Genomic DNA, 24064 nt, shown 5'->3' on the forward strand with positions numbered 1-24064 from the left:
AACTGTGAACTACACATGTATAGGGGTAAGACGACAGGAGACCAGTGGAAAGCAACAGCTGGAAGACTCAAAGACCTGAGCAGATACTCCAGCTACTGTCCACCAGGGAGACAGAGTTTGGAGTTAGAATTCCACTAATGGTGTTGGGCTTTTCATTGCAATTGTGGACAGGCCATGAACCAGAGGAGTTAAGTCTATGTCCCCAGACTGAGGGATTCACTTTAGATTAAGGACAAAATCCAAACACACCCATCCTAAGAAAATGTATAAAAAACCAAGTATCTTCAAGGTGATCAACCATTAATTAAACTGCATACTAAAAAACTCTTCAAAGGAAGATAACAGAATCTAGAATGTCTAAAAAGCAGCATACACATTGTCCAGTATACAATAAAAAACAACTAGACATCAGAAGAAACCCCCAAAATGTGACATCTAGTCAAGAGAAAAAGACGTAAACAGAAACTAACATCAAGATAGCCCGGATGTCGGAATTAGCATAAAAGAACTTTAAAGCAGCTACTACAAAATATGTTCAAGAAATTAAAAATAAAAATGTCATAATAATTGACAGATGAGAGAATCTCAGCAGAGAAGCAAAAATTACAGAAACAACAACAAGAAAAAAGAACCAAATGGAAATTCTAGACAGACACGAAAAGCACAAAGTGTGCAATAAAAATTTCACTGGATGCACTTAACTACAGATTGGAGATGAGACAGAAAAAAAAAACTGGTGAACTTGAAAAAAAAAATCATCATCATCTTATCTATCTAAAGAACAGACAGGAAAAAAAGACTGGTAAACTGGACTTTATCAAAATTGAAAACAACCACCCAAAGATAGCATTAAGAAAACAAAAGGCAATTCACAAACTAGGAGATAAATTCTCTGTATCTATATCTAACAAAGGACATGAATCCGGATATTTTAAAAACTATAAATAAATTTAAGTTTAAAAAAGAAAGACTCGAATAGACACATCACAAATAAAAATCTGAAAACTGTCAATAACACATGACAAGGTGTTTAATATCATAGTCAGTACAGATACATAATTTAAGGCCACAATAAGATACACCCATCAGAATGGCTAAAAGACGAACAAAACAACAGCAAATGTTGGCGGTAATATGAAACAACCGGAACTCTCATAAATTGTTGGTGAGAGTCTAAAAATACACAATCATTTTAGAATACTGTTTGGTAATTTATTATAAAGTTAAACATACAACTATCCTATGGCTCAGCAATTCTACTGCTAGATATTTATCCAAGAGAAATAAAAATGTATGTCCACTGAAATATTTGTTGATAGCAACTATTGACTAACTTTCCAAAACTTAGAAATAACCCAAATGTCCAACAGGAGAAAGGATAAACATATTGTGATAGCTGGATCAGTGTAATGGAATACCACCCACCCAAAAGTAACAAAGAATAAACTGATACACACAATATGGATGAATCTCGAAAACATTATGCTGAGTGAAAGAAGCCAGGCATAAAAGAATACACACTGTATGGTTCCATTTCCATAAACTTTTAGAAGAGGTAAAATGAAGTGATACCAAGAAGGGTCGGTGTTGATCAAAGGGTAGCATGAGGCAAATTTTCTAGAATGATGGAAATGTACTCTATTTTGAATGAGGTGGTTATACAGTGATGCACATTTATGAAAATTACTGAATTGTATAATTAAGATTTGTACATTTCAAAGTATGTAAATTTTACCTCAATAAAAGCAATTAAGAATAAATCCTGCACATTTTTTTTGAGATGGGGTCTCATTGTGTTACCAGACTGGAGTGCAGTGGTGCAATCCAGGCTCACTGCAAATCTCTGCCTTTCGGGCTCAAGCAGTCCTCCCACTTCAGCCTCCCAAGTAGCTAGGACTGCCGGCATGTGCCAACATTCCTAGTTAATATTTATATTTTTTGTAGAGACAGAGTTTCACCATGTTACCAGGCTGGACTCCTGGGCTCAAGCAATTCACCCACCTCAGTCTCCCAAAATGCTAGGATTACAGGCATGAGCCACCACACCCAGCCAATCCTATACTCTAAAATCGTGATTATGAGATTATGAATAATAGCCAAATTTTAAATCCACTAAGTTTTATATGTCATTGTACTTTAACTACTAATAGAAATATTTTTAAAAATCTAATTATGTCCTCAAAGGTCTAAAATTACATGAATCCACACAATTTCAAACTGTTTCTGTACTGATATAGCACTCTCATTTTCAGATTTTGATATGGTGATTTTTGTGAACTATGATGAGTAAAACTTATGTATGTACCTATCACTTATTCAGTTCTCTTAACGTCATGTCTAACACCATGTATTCACCTGAAAAACTCACGGCTTGTTTTCTGAAAATTAACTGAAACTGTCACTGTTTTTAGAAATTTGATATTTAAAATCTTTCTTAAACCTTCATTTGATCCTCAAAATACATTATCTTTTGAAATTTTAATATTTAAAAGCACACTTATTTATTTATTCCCACTTCCAGACATAGCCATATTTTACCTTCCACCACCCCGCTTCTGCCTTCTTCAATCAAGCTTCATTGCATGCTCATTCCTCTGAAAGACTACCATCACTTACTTGGGTTTAACTGGTTTGTCTGTGAGTGAGCCTGAGTCTACTTATCCCCAACATGCTTTCTCTAGGTTATAGCTAGAAGAAAAAAAAATTCCTAAAACCCATTTTAGAAAAGAGAGAAGAGATTTGTGCTTCATATGATGGAACTAGCTCAACATGGCTGGCTAGTTTCACATGATCTGGAAATGTCTACTCAACAAATGTGTAAATCCCTTACATGCAAACAAAACATGGATGTATTTAGTCACCAAATACAAACTCATGAAGAAAAAATTCCTAATGCCACATGCAGACAAGAAGAATAAATTTGCTGGAGATTATTATTTTCCTTTTAGAACATAATGAATTGCTTTACATGGTACTTACATACTCTCATTTAATCCTTACCTTCTTTCAGAGCTTTATCCATATTATGAGAAATTACTACCCTTCTAGACTGAGCTGATTCATGCCAGTTTCCATACATAGGACTCTGAAACGAAAGGAAAAAAATACAAAGCAGATTACTGAATGAATAAATCACATATAAAAACAAAATCAAAGGTATGAAATGCCATCTAAACAAGCATTAAAATAAGGCTTAACGAATAATGGAAGTTTTTCCACAAAAGTAAATAAATGCTTAAGGTTAAAATTTTTTGGAAAAAAAAATTAAGGAAGGATTTTCCCTACCAGATATCAAAACAGTATAGTGACTGTATAGGAATAAATAAATCAACACAATGGTAGAGAGTACACAAACCGATGTAGCTATATATGTGCAAATTAAGAACATAATTTTCTTTAAAAAATGAAATTAATGATAAAAATCACACACTATTCAGTAAATGATGTTGGAATAATTTGATATTCACATGGGAATAAAAGGTTATCGTCTTACACTTTGCATATAAATAACTCCAAAAAGATTAAGCAGCTAAACATGTTTTAAACTAAAAAAGAATTAAGAGGAAATACGGGAGCAGCTTTTTATAATCTTGGAATGGAAAAGGTTTCTCTAAAATAAAACACAAAATCCAAATGGTATGAAAGGGAAAATAAATGACAAATCTGACTACCTAAAATACAAAATTCTTGTTTCACAAAAGATGATGCAAACGAAATATAAATGATAGACTAGGAGACAATATCTATAACATGCATAACAAAGAAATATTATTACATACAGACTCCAAAAGTAAGAAAAATAACTCAAAAGAAAACCAAACAAAGAAGTTGAAAGGGAAATCATAAAAGATAAACAAATGACCAAAAAATGTATGACAAAAAAATGCAATCCCCTTTTTTATTAGAGGAATGCAAATTAGAGCAACGAGACACCATCAGACTGCCAAAGCAGAGGAAAGGACTCACGTATCCAATGTTCACAAGGACACGGGAAATGGTTGTTTTCATATATTGTCGGGGGAAATATCTATTTCTACAAGCTTTTAAGAAGGCAACTGAGCCACATATATCAAAATTTTAAAGGACTTTTTTGAGTCTCACATGTTGCCCAGGCTGGAGTACAGTGGCGCTCAATGCAACCACTTAGCTCACTGCAACCTCCACCTCCCAGATTCAAGCACTTCTCCTTAGCCTCCAGAGTAGCTGGGACTTCGGGCGCACGACACCACACCCAGCTAATTTTTTATTTCTAGTAGAGATGGGTTTTCGCCATGTTGGCCAGGCTGGTCTGGAACTCCTGACCTCATGTGATCACCTGCCTCGGCCTCCCAGAGTGCTGGGATTATAGGCGTGAGCCACCGTACCCAGCCTAAAGGACTTTCTATTCTGCATTGCTACTCCTAGGACTCTGCCCAACAGAAATGTGAAAAAGTACAAGGAATTTTACTGCTATACTAATTATAGGGGCAAAAAAATTGGAAGTAACGCAAGTTTTTATATATATGTCAATAGACAAAGAGTTAAATAAATTATGGTATACCATTAAAAAGATATATATATACCTTCATGGAAAGTTTTCTATTATGGGAAAATGTTTGCAAGCACAAATACTTTTAAAAGTGGTTTCCTCTAGGCAAGAGGTACAGAATTTTAAGTCTATGTGTGTCTGTATAGCAGCAAGTGATGTTAAAAGTAAATAAATAACTGTATAAAGATACTGCTTTGGGCTGGGTGCAGTGGCTCACACTTATAATCCTAGCACTTTGGGAGGCCGAGGCTGGCAGATCACTTGAGGTCAGGAGTTTGAGTCCAGCCTGGCCAACACAGTGAGACCTCGTCTCTACTAAAAATACAAAAATTAGCTGGGCCTGGTGGCGGGCACCTGTAATCCCACCTACTCGGCAGGCTGAGGCATGAGAATAGCTTGAACCCAGGAGACGTACATTGCAGTGAGGTGAGATCTCACCACTGCACTCCAGCCCAAGTGAGAGAGCAAGACTCTATCTGGGGAGAAAAAAAAGAAAAGAAAAGATACTGTTTGGCATTTTTTTTTCTTTTTTTTCTTAAAGGAGAGACTATAGAATTAAAACCCCACTATCTGTCTAGTGAGACTACATTAAAAAGATTTTTTTACTTGATCACATATCACAGTAATCAAAAGCATGTATAACATAATTGGGGTCTACTTACTGGTTTGGAAGAAAAAAAAGAAAAAAATTGCAGAACATTTTTTTTTTCAGGGGAGAAGTATCACAAGTTCTTGACCAGCACTGCCACATAACTTGGAGATCTAAAAGGCTAATGCTACTGTCACCCTCATCCTACAAACCAGTGTGGAGAACCACTTTGTTCTCAAGCAGAGGCCAGAGCAGCACAGATGCAATCAATCCCACAGCCCCAGGCCACCCAACTGAGAGTGGCGAATTTCCAGTCCTTGATTAGTCTCATGCTATCTACAATCAAGTGCCAAGGATGTCATCCCTGTTCGTGCTTGCTGTTATTAAAAACAAACAAAAGTCTTCTGGTGACCTTATAAAAAAAGAGGAAAAAAAGACATAGATTCAAGATTTCTTAGTGGAATTTTTTTAAAACCATAAGATGTACATGTTGCACCCAAGAAAGAAAAGACATTCGTTTATGCTCAAATTAACATATAGCATTCAACACTTTCCCAAGGAATTTTTTAAAAATCTTAACCATAATCACATATAGACAGACATTTAATGCATAAAAGAAAATCATGTGACCTTTTAAAACTATTTTCTAGTTTCTGGGTAGCTCTCTATGAAATTAAATGCATGGTCTAGATTTTATTGAAATTTTAACATTTTTCATTTGGTTCACAGAAGAAAAAAAATGGAGGAAATGAGGAATTTTCAAGTTCTACTGCTTTTAAAACATCAGGCAGATATTTAAACAACTTACGAATTTTGGGGGTAATATTTAATTGAGTTAAACGCTTTCAGAGGTCTACACTGCTAAATAATTTTAATCACAACTTCTCAATGCTTTGGCAAATAGTTAAATGAACAATACTGATCGAATGACAAAACCAAAGCCAAAAAACTTTTTAAAGAAGTTCCTGGCCGGTGGTAGTGGCTCATGCCTATAATCCCAGCACTTTGGGAGGCAGAGGCGGATGGATCACTCGAGGTCAGGAGTTTGAGGCCAGCCTGGCTAACATGGTGAAACCCCATCTAAAACTTAAAAAATTGGCCGGGCTTGGTGGCAGGCACCTGTAGTCCCAGTTACTCAGGAGGCTGAGTAAGGAGGTCTGACTAAGCCCAGGAGATGAAGGCTGCAGTAACCCATGACTGTATCACTGCACTCCAGCCTGGGCAACATAGCAAGACACTGTCTCAAACAAACAAACAAACAAACAAGCAAAGAGTTGTTCCTGAATTTGAGTTCTTAAAATGGAAACAGCCTGTAAGGGCTGGGCATGAATATGACTGACATGCATATCTGAAGTATATTCTTTGGATATGTGTCTATCTTTATAACTTCCTTCAAAAATTTTTATTTTTTATTCTTATTTTTTATCTTCCTAGTTATGGATCTACTACCTCTTGCCATGTGTCTGTGTATTTCTTTTATCTCTCTACTTCATACTTACATGTAACATACAAACATATGTTTGTCACACTGACTACATCTGAATAAGGCCTTTCGTCTATTTAATGATAAAATGGTGGTTTCTCTAAGAGCTAGGGGACGGGGGGAATGGTGAGTTAATGTTTAAAGGGTATAGAGTTTCAGTTTGGTGGGGGGGTTGTTTTTTGATAAGGTCTCACTCTGTCACCCAGGCTGGAGTGTAGTGGTGCAATCTTGTCTCACTGTAGCCTCGATCTCCTGGGCTCAAGCAATCCTTCCACCTCAGCCTTCTGAGTAGCCAGAACTACAAGTGTGTGTCTCTGTGTGTTTCGCTATGTTTTAAGTTTTTTGTAAAGATGGGAGTTTCACCATGTTGCCCAGGTTGGTCATGAACTCCTGGCCTCGAGTGATCCTCCCATCTAGGCCTCCCAAAGTGCTGGGATTACAGGCATGAGTCACCGTGCCTAGCAGAGTTTCAGTTTTACAAGATGAAAACAGTTATGGAGATAGATGGTAGCAATGGTTGCACAACATTATAAATGTATTTAATATCACTGAACTGTATACTCAAAAATGGTTTAGATAGCACATTTTATAAGCATTTTGCCATAATAAAAATCAAATTGCAGGGGAGATGGGTTTACGAGAATAATGTTTTCTATTTTAGCTCTATTTAAGCAAAACCTCTACCTATTATTCTTTCAATCTGATTTTCCAATCTGGTTCTGAAGCTCCCACACCCTACCCGCTAGGAGTCACTGGCCCTTACTAGAAAGAACACAGTTTTTTGTTCCTATCTCATCCCCATAGCCTGATGGAGAATCTGTAAGCCAGGAGAACAGGAAAGAGAAAAAAACACCTCACGGGCCAAAAATAACTGGGTTACTCTGTGCAGTGTTGTGATACATGTCGGGTTTCATCCAGGGTTCCCGGCTCCTAACTCCCACAGCCAGTCTTTTGTTCCAGGCTGTTGTTACAATGTTGGGTGTGTCTGGCCGCGAGGCCTCTGACATTTTTCTGCCCTCCTTCCACTCTCAGGGTCCCCTGCCTTCTGGCTGTGGGTCTTAAGACCCTCCTATCAGAGAGTCCCACCCTATACTCTAGAGGAAGGCAAGCTCCAGAGGACGGCTCGGTGAGCTTCGGGACAGCTGAACATGTGAGGTTCCTGCAGGGTGGTGCCCAGGGAGGGCATGAAAGCTCCGCACCCTTCCCCCATACCTCACCATAGCATTTCTTCATCTGTATCCTTTGCAATATCTTTTACAAAAAAACAGTAAAAGTAAGTAAGCGTTTCCCTGAGTTCTGTGAGCTGTTCCAACAAATTAACTGAACCCAAAAGGGGGTCATGGGCACCTCAAATTGAAGCTGGTTGGTCAGAAGTTCCAGAGGCCCAGACTTACAGACTGATGTTGGGGGTGGGGGGTTGAGGGCTCTTGGGGACTGAGCCTCCCTTAACCTGACACTGTCTCCAGGTAGACGGTGCTGGAACAATTACAGGGCACCCTGCTGGTGTCTGCTGCTTGGTGTGTGGGGAAAAAAACCCACACATTTCGTCACAAAAATCTTCTATGTTTATGTGTGCTGTGGTACAAAAGTAGAGGAAAAACAGTTTTCTGTACACATTCTGCATGGAAATTCCTTTTTACGGGATTTAATATTTATGAAGCCAGAATCTCCTCATGTCTGAATGAGCAGCCACTACATACCTCTATTTCTTTCAGGTCAAAAGGGTAGAATCCACTAATCATTTTCCCCAAGATGAAATTTCAGAAAAAAAGAGAAAGAAGGTAATGAAAATTCAACAAATTTAAAACATGAATAAATTCCTGTGGCTCTGAGGATAACCAAGCAATAATTGTCTTCATTCTCCTATTTATAGGTTTGAAAAAAAGGAACTTCACAAGGCAGATTTCCCCCAAGACTTGTTCTATTATGCTAGCATAGGCCTCAGGTAAAGGCAGCCTCTTCCAAACAATCATCTTCCTAAAATGCCTGTTTTAGGGAAGATGAAAGAAAAGACATGTTCAAAATACACTGTCACAAAGGATAAGTGATCATCTTCAGTATAAGTTTTCAGTATCCATATCACAATATTAACTCATAAAAGCTCTTGGTGAACCAGACCACTGTCCTGTAAAATAGACACCTTATTTCTATTTAAATAAATAAAGTGAACAACACACACAAAAAAACCAAAATCAAAAAATAAAGAAAGCAAAAGATAAAAAAAGATTTAAAAAACAACAACAAAAATAAAGTTTGTCTTCATTTTAAGATTTAAACCTATTTGAAAACAACGTATCAAGATCATTTTTAATTACCCAGTGAGTTTTTCTGGAGACAGAGAACATTTTAAGAACATTTTTAGAGTATTTTTCTAAAGACAGAGCAAAACTTGAAAGCTTTTCTTTTTTTTTCCTTTTGAGACAGAGTCTTGCTCTGTCAACCAGGCTGGAGTGCAGTGGTGTGTTCTCGGCTCACTGCAACCTCCGCCTCCTGAATTCAAGCAATTCTCCTGCCTCAGCCTCCCAAGTAGCTGGGACTACAGGCGCCCGCCACCACGCCTGACTAATTTTTGTATTTTTAGCAGAGATGGAATTTCACCATGTTAGCTAGGATGGTCTTGATCTCTTGACCTTGTGATCCGCCCGCCTCGGCCTCCCAAAGTACTGGGATTACAGGCGTGAGCCACCGCACTTGGCTGAAGCCTTTTCTTTAATATATGTGACAATGCGCACACATTTTATCAATAAACCCTTTTCTGAATATATGTCAGCTTTCTGTTTACTCCAGAGTACCAGCCATAATGTGCTCAAACTATCTTTGTGTCAAGGCTACAGAAACCAGAGAGAAGCCAGGCAGAGAAACCTGAGTACTCAGACACCAGGAGCAACTGAACCACCAGGAACTCCCTGGAATCCAGCCAATATCCACACCTCATTGTCCGCTGTTTCTAAGTAGGACACTGCTCACCGGCAGAACAGCCAACCTGTAACTCGCAATTATTTTTCATGCCTATTACCTGGTCTTCTCAAGTAAACAAGTGCTCTCGCCTCCACTACATACGTTTAAAAGTTTAATGTATTTTTGGTGCTATTTTGTAAAGGAAAACAGTTGTACAGAGTTCAAGGGGTGACAAGTGTAATATCCTATAAAGCTACTGAAATGGTTCATCTTATAAAAGCAAACACAAACTCCCCAAAAATCATCATTAACCACATGGAGCCGTCACATGGCTGAGTCTCTCCAAGTATACTCAGCATCTGACAATCTACTGCGATCTCATGACTGATACTCTCATTCTTAAACTATGATATTCTCAAAACCAGGACCTCTTTCAAAACAATGATATTCCGCCTCAGCCTCAAAGACTAATTTATTCCAAACCAAAGAAATGAAGAAAATAGGCATATCCCTCCTCAGAAGGATGAGAAGGGACTAAGAAACTCAAAAGGTCACCTACACCTAATATGACTAAGATTCTGACAAAAGATTGTCACGTGAGCCATAGCGTCATTCCCCACCTGGAAGTCAAGCAGCCATGTTAAGAGGAAGAACACAGGCCCCCACGGCAGGCGGGCTCCACTGTGCATTTACTAACGTGGGTCCTTGACCCAGCCACTCTCCTCTCTAGCTTGCTTTTTATCTGGGCTAATATGCCTCAAGATGATCAAATAAATAATACCAGGGAGCTAAAAAAAGATGATGGGGCCTGAAAAGAACTCTAAATGTGTAAAGGGGACTGCAACAACTGTGCTGCTAGGTGCTCTACATTTTTTTTTTTTTTTTTGAGACGGAGTCTCTCTCTGCAGCCCAGGCTGGAGTGCAGTGGCACGATCTCGGCTCACTGTGACCTCCACCTCCTGAGTTCAAGGGATTCTCCTGCCTCAGCCTCCTGAGTAGATGGGACTACAGGTACGTGCCACCAGCTAATTTTTGTATTTATAGTAGAGATGGGGTTTCTCCATGTTGGCCAGGCTGCTCTTGAACTCCTGACCTCAGGTGATCCGTCCACCGTGGCCTCCCAAAGTGCTGGGAGTACAGGCAAGAGCCACCACATCCGGCCTAATTTTTTTTTTTTGAACAAAAAAAATGAAAGTTATGAATTTTGGATGATATCTTCAACTAATTCAATGTTATTACAAACTCTGCAGGCTGCCACTGTTTGGGCTAAAACTTGGAGCCATGTTCAAGCCGTGGGCATCTAGTCTGTAATAGCTGCTCTCACAAAGCTCTTAGCAGAGCATCCACCAGACGGTATCACAAATACAACTCAAAATGTTACCAACTTTCAACAAATCCAAAGTTGGTTGATCGATGGGTTTTCTAAAGGCACAGGAATGGCAGAAATAAAAGCAAGGAGGGGTTGAAAAGTTAAGCAACCAATAAGACACAGCATAACAAAGCACATAATTCTTGAAGTATTTTTTGCCTTTGAGGATATGCTTTACAGAGAAGAAAGTGCACATTCCTTGGAGATGTTTTGCTATGATGTAAAGCATTTAAATATCCAAACAAAACCTGGTTTGACAGTTTCCTGAGTTGTGGTTTTATTATGCTGAACCATAAACTAAAGAAGATCTTACTTTCCTTATCAAAAAAAACCCAGAAAACTGTTAACATACTGAGAGGTTATCATTTAGGGAGATTGTATTAACAGAAAATAGTGGATTTGTGTCTTTTTTCCCCCTCTTAATCCAGCACAATTTCTGCTTTAGATATAGGAAGGAGCAGCTATTCTTTAACATTCAACCTACAAGTTTTCTCATATTACTGTTTTTCTGAATTTCAAAGATGCTATAATTTCTTTTTAAACTGTTATTTCCAATTACATCAACAGCAGAGATACACTCTCTGTTACAGATGTAAGGAATTAAACTGACTCATAATGATCCAGATGATCACTAATACCATTTTGGTATATTTCCTTCTTCTCAGTGATTCCAACACTTACTTGGGCAAGTTACTTTTCCATAGCTCACTTTCCTCATATGTAAGATAGAGATAACAACAGTACCTACCTCACAAAATTGATATGAGCGTTAACACACACCAAGTACTATAGCAATGTCTGACCACAATAAATTATTGGTAACTTTTTCATTTGTACACTTTTTAAAAGAAATTGGGATCATGGTACATACACAACTTTGTATCTGGCTTTTTACACTCAGTACTTTATCATGAATATCTTTTATAATAATAAAAGACTCAATGTTTTGAATAGCTTATACCATAATTTATTTTCTTACTCTATATTTAGTTTGTCTCCACCTTTTTTTTTTCTATTTCGAACAAAAAATATTGCCACTGTTATGCTACTGGTACCACCAAAAATGTTCTAAAACATACTAAAAGCACCTATAAAATATATAGCTGGATTTGGACTCTGACTTAATTCAAAAGATTGAATGCCTCAAGAATTTTCTTTTGCTTCACAGGGGAGTCTTTTTTTCCTTCCAGTCAGGGTCTCACTTGTTGCCCAGGCTGGATGGAGTACAGTGGCACAGTCATGGCTCACTACAGCCTCAAACTCCTGGCTACTACAGGGGATCGGTCAGGGTGGTGGAAAAAGTTATAAAAAGTTATAGGGAAAGATGCAAACCTTCTTGGAAGGCCAGGAGGTTTTGCAAAGCTGAAGGCAGCTAATTCTCTTACCCTGAGGCAGAAGGTGAGAGGTACATGCAAGGGAATGGAGGGGAGTTTATCTAGATAAGTTTATTTACTTATGTTGTCGGGAAGCTGACCTTAGATTGTCCACACACAAGACTGCTCCCTGCACGGGGGTACAACAATGTTGATTACCCACAGATTGTGTTGGCTCCAGGCCTTTGTCATTAAATCTGTACTGAATATATACAAGCAGCTCTGGCTTATCAGGACTGCACGGTCTCTTCGGCCCCTAGTGCCAGCAGTACCCTAGCCACACTCACGTGAAATACCTGCATCTGCACATTCATTTCATCTGGCTCGGCCAGGGTCCGCAGGACAGACTCAGCAGGGCTCAAGCAATCCTCCCACCTCAACCTCCCAAAGAGCTGTGACTACAGGCGTGTACACCAATCCCAGCTAATTTTTTTTTTTGTAGACATAGGGGTCTCACTATGTTGCCCAAGCTGGTCTTTTTTTTTTTTTTTTGAGACAGAGTCTCGCTCTGTCACCCAAGCTGGAGTGCAGTGGCCAGATCTCAGCTCACTGCAAGCTCCGTCCCCCAGGTTTACGCCATTCTCCTGCCTCAGCCTCCCAAGTAGCTGGGACTACAAGCGCCGCCACCTCGCCCGGCTAGTTTTTGTATTTTTTAGTGGAGACGGGGTTTCACCGTATTAGCCAGGATGGTCTCGATCTCCTGACCTTGTGATCCGCCCGTCTCGGCCTCCCAAAGTGCTGGGATTACAGGCTTGAGCCACCACGCCCGGCCTTCAAGCTGGTCTTGAACTCGTGTCCTCAAGCAGTCCTCCCACCTGGACTTCACAAAATGTTGGGATTATAGTTGTGAGCCACTGCAACTGGCCAAAAGGGGAGTCTTCTATTAGCTGAGAAGAAACTGAAGGAACAAAGGAGAGAATGGGGTGGGGGGTGAGGTACTCCGAGCTTTTCTGGCCTTGAAGCACAAATTATGCATAGGTGAACTGGAAAAATCCCTTTTCAGCCTCTTTGGCCAGCCCTAAACCATGTCCCTTGAAAGTCCAGGTCCTCTGAGCAGGGCACCTCCAGAAGGAGAACTGAGTAATGAACAAGAGAGGCTGTGTGAAGGCACAGGTCAGGGCCTTCTATCCCCGAGGGGACTTAGTAAGACCAACACAGCTTCCAAAAGCCTACATCTGTATCCTGATTTTACCTCACATGAACATAGAGGAAGATGAATGGCAGATTAGATCAGAAGCTTCTGTAGCTCATTACACCATGTATCAAAGTATGTTTTGTGTCCAGGCCAAAGGCCAACCATGCCTACATGCATCAAATATATAATTCAGGTTCTGTTTATACTTCCATAATGAAAGACAATTATGTGTTAAGATAGATCCAGAGACTACATCCTATGAAGGGATATGAAACCATTAGATCTTTTCTCTGAACAAATACGAAATTAAAATGTGCTTCCTACTAGGGCATAATCCCCTTCTTATTACTATGGCGAAAGCATATTCCATCACATCAGAGTGGCAAAAGCACTCAGCTAAGACCCAGAATAAATGAGGCTGCAGTTGCTTCTTCCCCATTAACTTGCCGGGCTATAATGAACATTTACATGACGTGACTCTGAGAGTCACGTCAATGTAAAATGCTAACGCCTGCACTATTTACATTAATGAATCATGCATTTGAAGAAGGATAATATGCACGTAAAAGTGCTTTAACAATTATAAAGCAGTTCACAGATACAGGTTACTATTATGGCTCCAAAAGTCATAGTCTAAACTTTTTAACAATGTTAATTACCTTTCTGAAAAATGATTATAGTTATATTACATGGGATTGATGTTATGACCTCTCATGCTGTCATAGTTTACTTTCATAGCAAATTCCTTTCGTAATGTGTCCTGCTGATTAACCTGCTTTCTAAAAGAAAAGTAAGTATTAACACAAAGGCAAAATCTTTATTAACTGATCAAAAGAAGTAGATTTTGAGGTCGGTTAATAATACTTAGGTTGTTTTTGGGGCCGGTGGCTCACGCCTGTAATCCCAGCACTTTGGGAGGCCAAGGCAGGCAGATTACGAGGTCAGGAGATGGAAACCATCCTGGCTAACACGGTGAAACCCCATCTCTACTAAAAATACAAAAACATTAGCCAGGCATGGTGGAGGCTGAGGCAGGAGAATGGCATGAACCCGGGAGGCGGAGCTTGCAGTGAGCCGAGATCACGCCACTGCACTCCAGCCTGGGCAACAGAGCCAGACTCAGTCTAAAAATAATAATAATAATACTTAAGTTGTTTTTCCATTCAATTGGAAGAATTAGATTCATGGGGAGAAAAAAGAGCTTTACCTCTAATTTCTAAGACACAAATCTCAAGATCTTTACAAAACACACTCCATTTGATTACAAGAGAAATTTAAGTATATTTCAAATCAGACAAACACTTGAAAATTGAAATCAGAACATGTACTTGAAAATACACAGGCAGGCCGGGCGCGGTGGCTCAAGCCTGTAATCCCAGCACTTTGGGGGACCGAGACGGGCGGATCACAAGGTCAGGAGATCGAGACCATCCTGGCTAATACAGTGAAACCCCGTCTCTAATAAAAAAATACAAAAAACTAGCCGGGCGAGGTGGCGGTGCTTGTAGTCCCAGCTACTTGGGAGGCTGAGGCAGGGGAATGGCGTAAACCCCGGAGGCGGAGCTTGCAGTGAGCTGAGATCCGGTCACTGCACTCCAGCCTGGGGACAGAGCGAGACTCCGTCTCAAAAAAAAAAAAAAAGAAAGAAAGAAAATACACAGGCAGATAGCGGTTTGACTAAATTGGCAAGTAGAGAATGAACAGAGGCTAGAAAAAATGAATGAAGAAAAGCAAACTGGCTTAGAAAAAGGTAACTGAAAATCCTGACAATTTTTGCATTCCTAAAAAAGTTTGTACGATAAAAAAAAAAAAAAGAAATCTGTAACTATTTTATCACTGGCTTCTGTTGTAATTTTGAGTTCATAAGGGAAATCATAGGTTTCTATGATATGAATCATGTTTCCATCAATTTATTTAATCATCTAACATTTACTAAGGACTCACTCTGTGTGCCTGGCACTTAGCTGGGTACTGGAGAGGGAACGGTAAACAAATTATGTTCTCTGTACTCACAGGGCTTCATTTCTTCTTCTTTTTTTTTTTTTTTTTCCAGACAAAGTCTCACTCTGTCACTGGAGTGCAATGGCGCGATCTCGGCTCACTGCAACCTCTGCCTCCCAGGTTCAAATGATTCTCCTGCCTCAGCCTCCCAAGTAGCTGGGACTACAGGCATGTACCACCATGCCCAGCTAATTTTTTATTTTTAGTAGAGACGGGGTTTCACCACGTTGGCCAGGCAGGTCTCGAACTCCTGACCTCAGGTGATCCACCCGCCTCAGCCTCCCAAAGTGCTGGCATTACAGGTGTGAGCCACCACCACCAGCCTTGGCTTTATTTTTGATGGAAACTCGTAATGGGGTAGCTCATGAGCCATACCACCATAGAAGGCTGGGCTTAGGAATTCTAATATTCTTCCTGTTCTGGCATGCTCTCTCCATTTCATTTTCTAGCCCAGGTCACAAAAGAAAAATTACTCAAGTATACAATCAATCTAAGAGAATTTTGAAGTTCATACATATTGAAGTATATCACAAAAACAATTCTCATGTCATAATAGTTCTCACTGATAGCACTGAACATAAATGATGAAGGAGCCAGAATAGCTGCTCCTGCTTTAAAGCTGTCCTGTAACTCAACAACTGGATGAGTCACATTGAATTGCTTTTTTCACAGAGGTCTTTAGTCATGAAAGCAATCACCGTTTTGTACTCCATTATTGTCCTGGAATACCCTAATTCCATTATCTTAGTGAATTTGTTAACTATGAGGAAACATTTTAAATGGTCCATTTTCGAGGCATGATAATCTAAGTACTGGTATCCAGCCTGTGGACATGACAAACTGCACAGCTCATGCACCTAGAAAGTCATGATAAGCAAACAGGATGTAGAGGAGGGGTCAGCCCATAAAAGGGAAGAAAATTTCGTTATTGGGAAATTGAAACTTAAGCGAGGAAGGGGATGGGGTATAACCTTATAAGGGGGATAATAAAACTCAGGCGACGTCCGGGAAGATTGTAACCCCATAGTACTTGACCAATGAGGAACTGGGGAGGGGACTTGCATGCTAGGAGATAAATTACCTGCTGAAACTGCCCCAGGTGTACCTGCCTACCAGACACCCCATCTCGCAAGACCACCATTAAAAGTCTCGCTTCTGCTGTTCTTCGTGTCTCTGAGTCCATTCTTTGGGTTTAGACGGGTGAGTGTGTTTTTCACATTAACTAGCTTTTAAATAAAAACTGGTGATAAAATACTTAGAAAAAAATATTACATTGGTAATTTGATTCACTGGGACCTTGACTTCCATAGTTCCTTTGAAGTGAAAAGTTGGACCCCACACCCAGCAGCCCAGATAGCATAAATGTATCATAATAAGATGTGGAATGAATTACTGCCATAAAAGACTAGCTGCATAAAGACAAAAATACAATGCAATTAAATCTACTCAAAGAGGCAGACTTTTATATCCCTTTTAATTGATGACTAAAAGTTATTTACTGCAGTCCAGATCTAGATCATACACATTGCTTCTTCTGCTTCTATCTAAAATAAATGTGTTGACATTGAAAGAATAAATTGTGCCTTTTTTTTTGGAAGATGGAGTCCCGCTCTGTCGTCCAGGCTGGAGTGCAGTGGCGCCATCTTAGCTCACTGCAACCTCCACCTCCCGGGTTCAAGCCATTCTCCCACCTCAGCCTCCCGAGTAGCTGGGATTATAGGCGCCCACCACCACACCCGACTAATTTTTTGTATTTTTAGTAGAGATGGGGTTTCGCAATGTTGGCCAGGCTGGTCTTGAACTCCTGACCTCAAGTGATCCGCCTGCTTCACCCTCCCAAAGTGCTGGGATTACATGTATGAGCCACTGCGTCTGGCCAATCCTGCTCTTAAAAAATAAACAAGTTATTGGCCGGGCGTGGTGGCTCAACCTGTAATCCCAGCACTTTGGGTGGCCGAGGCACGCAGATCACAAGGTCAGGAGATCAAGACCATCCTGGTTAACATGGTGAAACCCCGTCTCTACTAAAAATACAAAAAAATTAGCCAGGCGTGGTGGTGGGTACCTGTAGTCCCAGCTACTCGGGAGGCTGAGGCAGGAGAATGGCATGAACCCAGGAGGCAGAGCTTGCAGTGAGCCGAGATTGCACCACTGCACTCCAGCCTGGTGACAGAGCGAGACTCTGTCTCCAAAAAAAAAAAAAAAACATGTTATTAAGACAGGCCTTTGTGCAACAGCCATTCCACTAAGTAGAGACGACTGAGCAATGCAGCCTTGTGCACGTGGATACATAACCATGCTAATGTTAGACGTGACTTAGTTTCCTTGGGCCTTGTTGACATCAGGAAGCCCCTATCTGTAACTTGAAAACATTCTAAATCAGTTTTCCTCAAGAATCACTTGGGGAATTTGTTCAAATGCAGATTTTTAGACACTATTCCCTTACATTCTTAATTCACAAAGTTTAGGATATGTCTTTAGAGTAAGTGTAGTATTTTTAACAAATTTCCTAAATGATTTCTGTGACCCTCAGACCACACTTTAGGAAACACTACTAACTGGTCCTGATGATGAAAATTATGATCCCTGGGCCAGGCACGGTGGCTCACGCTTGTAATCCCAGCACTTTGGGAGGCTGAGGCAGCTGGATCACCCGAGGTCGGGAGTTCAAGACCAGCCTGATCTACATGGAGAAACCCCATCTCTACTAAAAAAAAAAAATACAAAATTAGCCAGGTGTGGTGGTGCCTGCCTGTAATACCAGCTACCTGGGAGGCTGAGGCAGGAGAATCGCTTGAACCCGGGAGGTGGAGACTGCGGTGAGCCGAGATTGCACCATTGCCCTCCAGCCTGGGCAACAAGACCAAAACTCTGTCCCCCCCCCAAAAAAAAAAAAATTACAATCCCTGAAAAAAACAGAAGTGTTTAATTATTAGGAAAATCAGAAAGGTTTGTTTTAACGTAGAGTCATTCATAACTTGGACTTTAGGTTAACTAAAATGATAATTATAATATTTCATTTGTATGTTCATAAAGAGGCAGTATGAACTTTCTCTACAGAATTTTATTCCACAAGGATAGTAACAAGCCATTAATCACTTTAAAAGGCAAGGAAGATCAGTTAAATGCATGAGAGGTAGTTTTAAATACAGTGCTTAGGCCAGGCACAGTGCTCACCAATAATCCCAGCATTTTGGGAGGCTAAAGTGCACCCATGACTTGAGCCAGGAATTCAAAGCCCAGCCTGGGCAACACGGCGAAACCTCATCTCTACTAAAACATTTAAAAACTGGCCAGGTGTGGTGGCATGTGCCTGTAGTCCCAGCTCCCCAGGAGGCTGAGGTGGGAGGATCACCTGAGCCCAGGAAGTCGAGGCTTCAGCGAGCCATAATTGCGTCACTGCACTCCAGCCTGGGTGACAGGAGTGAGACCCTGTCTCTAAATAAATAAAAATATAAAAATAAATAAATATCGTGCTTGAATCAAAAATCATTTATTTTCCTGGAATGCTCTACACTGTGTACAGGCAATACATAAACCCACTCTTGGAAATTTAACATGGTTAAAACATACTCCTCTAAAGAAGAAACAGTTCTCCTTCCCAATACCTGACTTGTGTGCCATGTAGTCAGTAAAACTGTGCCTGAGCACAGTCACAAGAGAATGGCCTGAATGACACTGGTACACCCAGAGACAGCCGTGGGCAAAATAATCAACAGATGGCAACCCCCATTCTCCCCACCCTCAGCCTCCTCATCCCTCTGATTTAATAATGGATAATGCAATCTTCCTTCAACATTTCACCAGAGAACTTCTGGGGGCAATTCCTTTAGTCAAAGAGAAAAAAGACAACAGACATAGAACATTCCACCCACGCAGCAACTGGACATCCTCACCTCCAGCAACCCTCATCCCCACTCCCCGGCGCTCGCCCATTCTCATGGCCACATGGAAGGCTTTTCCATGACAGCAGGTAGGAGGCCTCGCAGGCCTCCGACCCTTCCGTTTTCTCCAAGCTCTCAGCTTCCTCCGGGCCTCGGCTCCTCCCTTGGCTTGATGAGGCCTGGGCGGCTATCATTAAACATTCTTGTGCCCTAACCCTCCGTCACACCAAGCCCACAGACATCTCCACTGCTTCACTCCAGGAGTTTGTTAGCGTTCCACCTACAAAAGTTTCACAACCACACGGCAGGCGTCGCTAGTCTTCGATGGCCTCCAACGTCACATCTTGGCCCTTAACTCCTCAGCACTCAGCCCACGTACCTTTGTGATGCTGCTTCTTCTCCCTGATGAGACAGCAGAGCACAGAGATCAAGAGGGCTGGCTCTCCTGTCAAAGACAGTCTGGCACCATCCTAGCAAGCTCTGTCACCTTCGGCTAGTCACCCCATCTCTCTAACCCTGCTTCCTGACCCATACGATGGGAATAGCAGTAACTTTCTCATAGGATAACTGTGAGGGTTCAATGAGAATGTGAAGTGCCTAGTGAAATGCTTGGTACACAATAAGGGCTCAATAAATGGTTCTGCTGTTATTCTTTCCAATGACGTTTTTTCCAAACCCTTTACCACCTCTCTTAAAATTACCCTGTACAGGCACAGGCTTACACCTATAATTGTGGCACTCTGGGAGGCTGAGGCAGGAGGACCACTTGAGGTCAAGAGGTAAAGGCTGCAATGAGCTACAATCTTCCTCTACAATCTAGCCTGGGCTACAGAGCAAGATGCTGTCTAAAATAAAATAAAATAAAAATAAAAAAATTATCCTCCACACATATCATAGTTCTCACTATCAGTAATTAATTTTGTCTCCCGCTTGCCAAAATTTGAGACTATCCAGCTTGAAATACCTTAATTCCCTGCCAATCTCCACGAAGTTCTCTCCATGTGCCCCCATTTTTATCTCCCACTAAAGTCGAATCCCCCCACCTATGCTCTGATCCTGCCCCCCGGGCATGGCTCCATCAATTGCCATCTATCTCTGAGATGTTCAGGCCCTTCCTCTCTACTTTTCCATCTTTCCGTTAACCTAAAAACGTGCTTAAATGTCTCTCCCTGACAACAACAAAAATCCCATAACACGCACTCCACTCTAGGTACCACTTTCTCTTCTGGCTTTCTCAGCCAGGCTTCTACAGCGCACAGGCCGCACACTGTGAACCTCTCCACTCCCACCCCCAAACCACACTGGCACGGACCTCCAAAGGCCCCCAGTTGCCAAGTCCAGGGCACACCCTCGGTCCTCCCTCTGGACCTCTCTGCCCCACCGGACACTGTTGGCCACCGGCTTCCTCTTGCTCTCTGGGTTTCTCTCCATCTCACAGCCGCTGAATGCTCTCTCTCTCCTCGGTGGGCTGCTCCTCCCTTGCCTACGCTTGGACTCGCTGCTTCTCAGCCATCCTGCTGCCCTGGCAGTCTCATTCCCTGTAGTCTTAACTGTCAGGTCTACACCGACCACCAACAAATCGACCTGCTTAACCCTGATCTCTCCTGCAAACGGCACACCTGCAGACCTAACCGCCAGCTGGACGGATCCACAGGCATCTCAAAATCTACATGGCCAAAATGTACCACATCCTTAGATCCCACCGTCCCAAACCTACACAAAGGGCACCTGTACCCATTCAACCTCCAAGCCAGAAACCTGGAATTACCTAGATCTCTCCCTCTCCTGCCCGCAATAAATGCATGCTTACCGAGCAGAAATGAAGAGCATGATGAAGCCGCTGGGTGGAAGGGCAATTGATTCAGACCTTCAACAACAAGTGGAGCTGAACCTACAAAAATGCAGGCAAAGGCCTTCCCGGGTGTACACACACCCGCCCAATGGTAAACTCGGAACAGCAAGCAGTTTGGCTTGAAGAAGAGGAATACGAGTGAAGGCTACAAAGGCAGGGCAGCCCTGTCATGAAGACCTTGACACCAGACCGAGTGTTGTGGACCCACAACCTCCCTCCTCTCTAAGTGACTGGCCTAGCTCTACACAATGACATAAGGGAAACAAAACAAAAAAGATAAATGACTGGCCTTGGCCCATCACAGAAATCCTGTCCCCCTTGCCAACAACAGGTAAGAAACGGGCACCTGCCCAAACCTGGCCAGTAAGATGTGAGGGGAACACTGCCAGGAGCATTTCTAAGCACATTTTCCTTGTTCCAAAAAGGGACTCTCTTCCTCTGGGTAGCATCCTGTGTGGCCGTGGTGCCTAAAACTGATCTAGTCACCTGGACAACAGCCCGCGAACTCTTCCGAGTCACAGGGCTAAGAAACACAGAGAAATGGTCCTGGAGGCTCAGTGGTCTCCACATGGAGCCTGCCCTAGCCCTGAGCTTGTCCTCTCTCTGGACTGTGTATTCTTTCTTAAGAGAATACATCTTCTTATTCTCTTAAATAATAAAAGGAAGGAGACACAGGGATCAGTCATGTTTAGAGAACATTGGATCAAAAAGCTCAACAGATTTCTTTATAGTAGGATTTTTTACAATGTTAATTTAATAACACACATTGTAAAACTTTAAGAATTTAGTTTTTCCAAGGCCCAGTGCGGTGGCTCATGCCTGTAATCCCAGCACTTTGGGAGGCCAAGGTAGGAGGATCACTTGAGCCCAGGACTTCAAGACCAGCCTGGACAACATAGTGAGACCTTGTCTCTACAAAAAATTTAAAAATTAGCTGGGTGTGGTGGCACATGCCTATAATCCTATCTACTCGGGAGGCTGAGGTGGGAGGACTGCTTTAGTCCAGGAGGTCAAGGCTACAGTGAGCTATAATTGTGCCACTGCACCCCAGCCTGAGCAACACAGTGAGACCCTGTCTCAAACAAACAACAAAAAAAATTTTAGTTTTTTCAGATTTATTTGACCAGCAAACTAGCCTCCCGTGCTTCCTATTCTTTGTTTTTGCAGTGTACCTAAAAGCATCTCCCAGAACTAAGTGTTAATGAATCATAGTTTGGGAAACACTGATTCTTACCAGAAGAGACTAAAAAAAATACGCCTGGCTGTTATAATGCAGTGATGACACAGTAATATAGGCACAGAAAAAGTGATCGCAGAATCCAAAAGGCACCACTGCCATTCTACTAGGTTCTCACTCAAAATGCCAGATGGGTTTCATGCTATGTGCCAACTGCATGAATTTTTAGTGGCTGCCTGGAATGCTATATTGAGAGGGATTCTGCAGTCACATCCTGGTGCCTTACTTGATTAGTAAAGATTCTCATGAGCACAGAAGGGACAGCTGTGACATCATTCAAGTTCATTCTGAGACCTCTGAAGTGACATTAAGTCCTAAGCAGATCCTAGAATCATCCCAAAGCTTCCCAAGTTGTTTTAATTCTGAATCAGGCCAGACTAATTTTTAATAATTAAAAAGGCAATAAAGTGGTTAAGTGTGTAGACTCCAGAGTTAATAAAGAGAGACATGGGTTTAACTCAGTTCTTTCACTGATTATGTAGCCTGGGCACATCATTTAACCTCATTAAACCTCAGTTTTCCCATCCGCAAAATGAGAATAACAGTCCCTACCTCCCACGATAGATGTAAGAATTAAACTGGGTAACGTAATGCCGTGAATACATCTGCAAACAGCCAGTGCAAGAGATGTTAAGTTTAGCTCTACCAATTACTAAGGCATTCACTTCATGACGTTCACATTATGTAACTCCTGTAATACATGTATTTGTCCACTGTATTCACAGTCATAGATTATGGTGAAATAAGTCAAACTGGGGCCACAGGAATGATTTCCCTGAACCCATTAATAATGTCAACATATGCCATGCTAAGCAAATGACATAGAGGATTAGAAAGCACAGTTCAAAGTGAGTGTCACTGGCCTTTAAGAAGACATAGACATACTGGCCGGGCGCGGTGGCTCACGCCTATAATCCCAGCACTTTGGGAGGCCGAGGCGGGCAGATCATGAGGTCAGGAGATAGAGACCATACTGGTTAACATGGTGAAACCCCATCTCTAGTGAAAATACAAAAATTAGCCAGGCGTGGTGGCGGGCATCTGTAGTCCCAGCTACTCGGGAGGCTGAGGCAGGAGAATGGCGTGAACCCAGGAGGCGGAGCTTGCAGTGAGCTAAGATCTGGCCACTGCACTCCAGCCTGGGTGACAGAGCGAGACTCCGTCTCAAAAAAAAAAAAAAAAAAGACATAGAATATACAAATCTAACTACTGGGTGATTGTTTTCTGCAATACACATATGTATTTTTTTCAGATCCTTCCATAGAGGAAGTCAAGAAACAATGACCAGTCCAATAGCAGCAAGCCTCTCTGACACTCAGAACGAGTTATTGAAATGCCATTTACCACTTTAAAAAAACAAACAGGGCTCATCTTGGAGAAACAGTTAATTCCAGGTATAAGCAGAAGACATTCAGAATGAGCCTGAAACATTTTGTTACACCACATAGCAAGAAAACACTCAAAGACCACAAGGGTTATGTCCAAAATCCGCCACCACGCCCAACTAATTTTTTGTATTTCTAGTAGAGACGGGTTTCACCATGTTGTATAGGCTGGTCTCCAACTCCTAACCTCAGTGACCCACCCGCCTCAGCCTCCCAAAGTGCTGGGATTACAGGCGTGAGCCACCACGCCCAGCAGAATTCATAATAATACTTTTTAAAAACACATAATGGGGGAATTGGTCACCTTCAGAGGATAAGGAACTAACTCAC

The 24064-nt window shown here is 41.5% G+C and overlaps 1 protein-coding gene across 3 annotated transcripts in view; it reads right to left on the reverse strand.

Moving 5' to 3' along the window:
- Positions 1-24064, reverse strand: part of SNX25 (sorting nexin 25) — a 144686-nt gene that overhangs the window by 106331 nt on the left and 14291 nt on the right. For all 3 annotated transcript variants that reach the window (XM_023220987.2, XM_023220988.2, XM_023220990.2), the window contains exon 2: positions 3001-3085. In XM_023220987.2, the coding sequence (XP_023076755.2) occupies positions 3001-3085 (85 nt within the window). The remainder of the gene's footprint in view (positions 1-3000; positions 3086-24064) is intronic.

The sequence above is a fragment of the Piliocolobus tephrosceles genome, chromosome 3 (genome assembly GCF_002776525.5).
Source record: "Piliocolobus tephrosceles isolate RC106 chromosome 3, ASM277652v3, whole genome shotgun sequence".
Taxonomy (NCBI): domain Eukaryota; kingdom Metazoa; phylum Chordata; class Mammalia; order Primates; family Cercopithecidae; genus Piliocolobus; species Piliocolobus tephrosceles.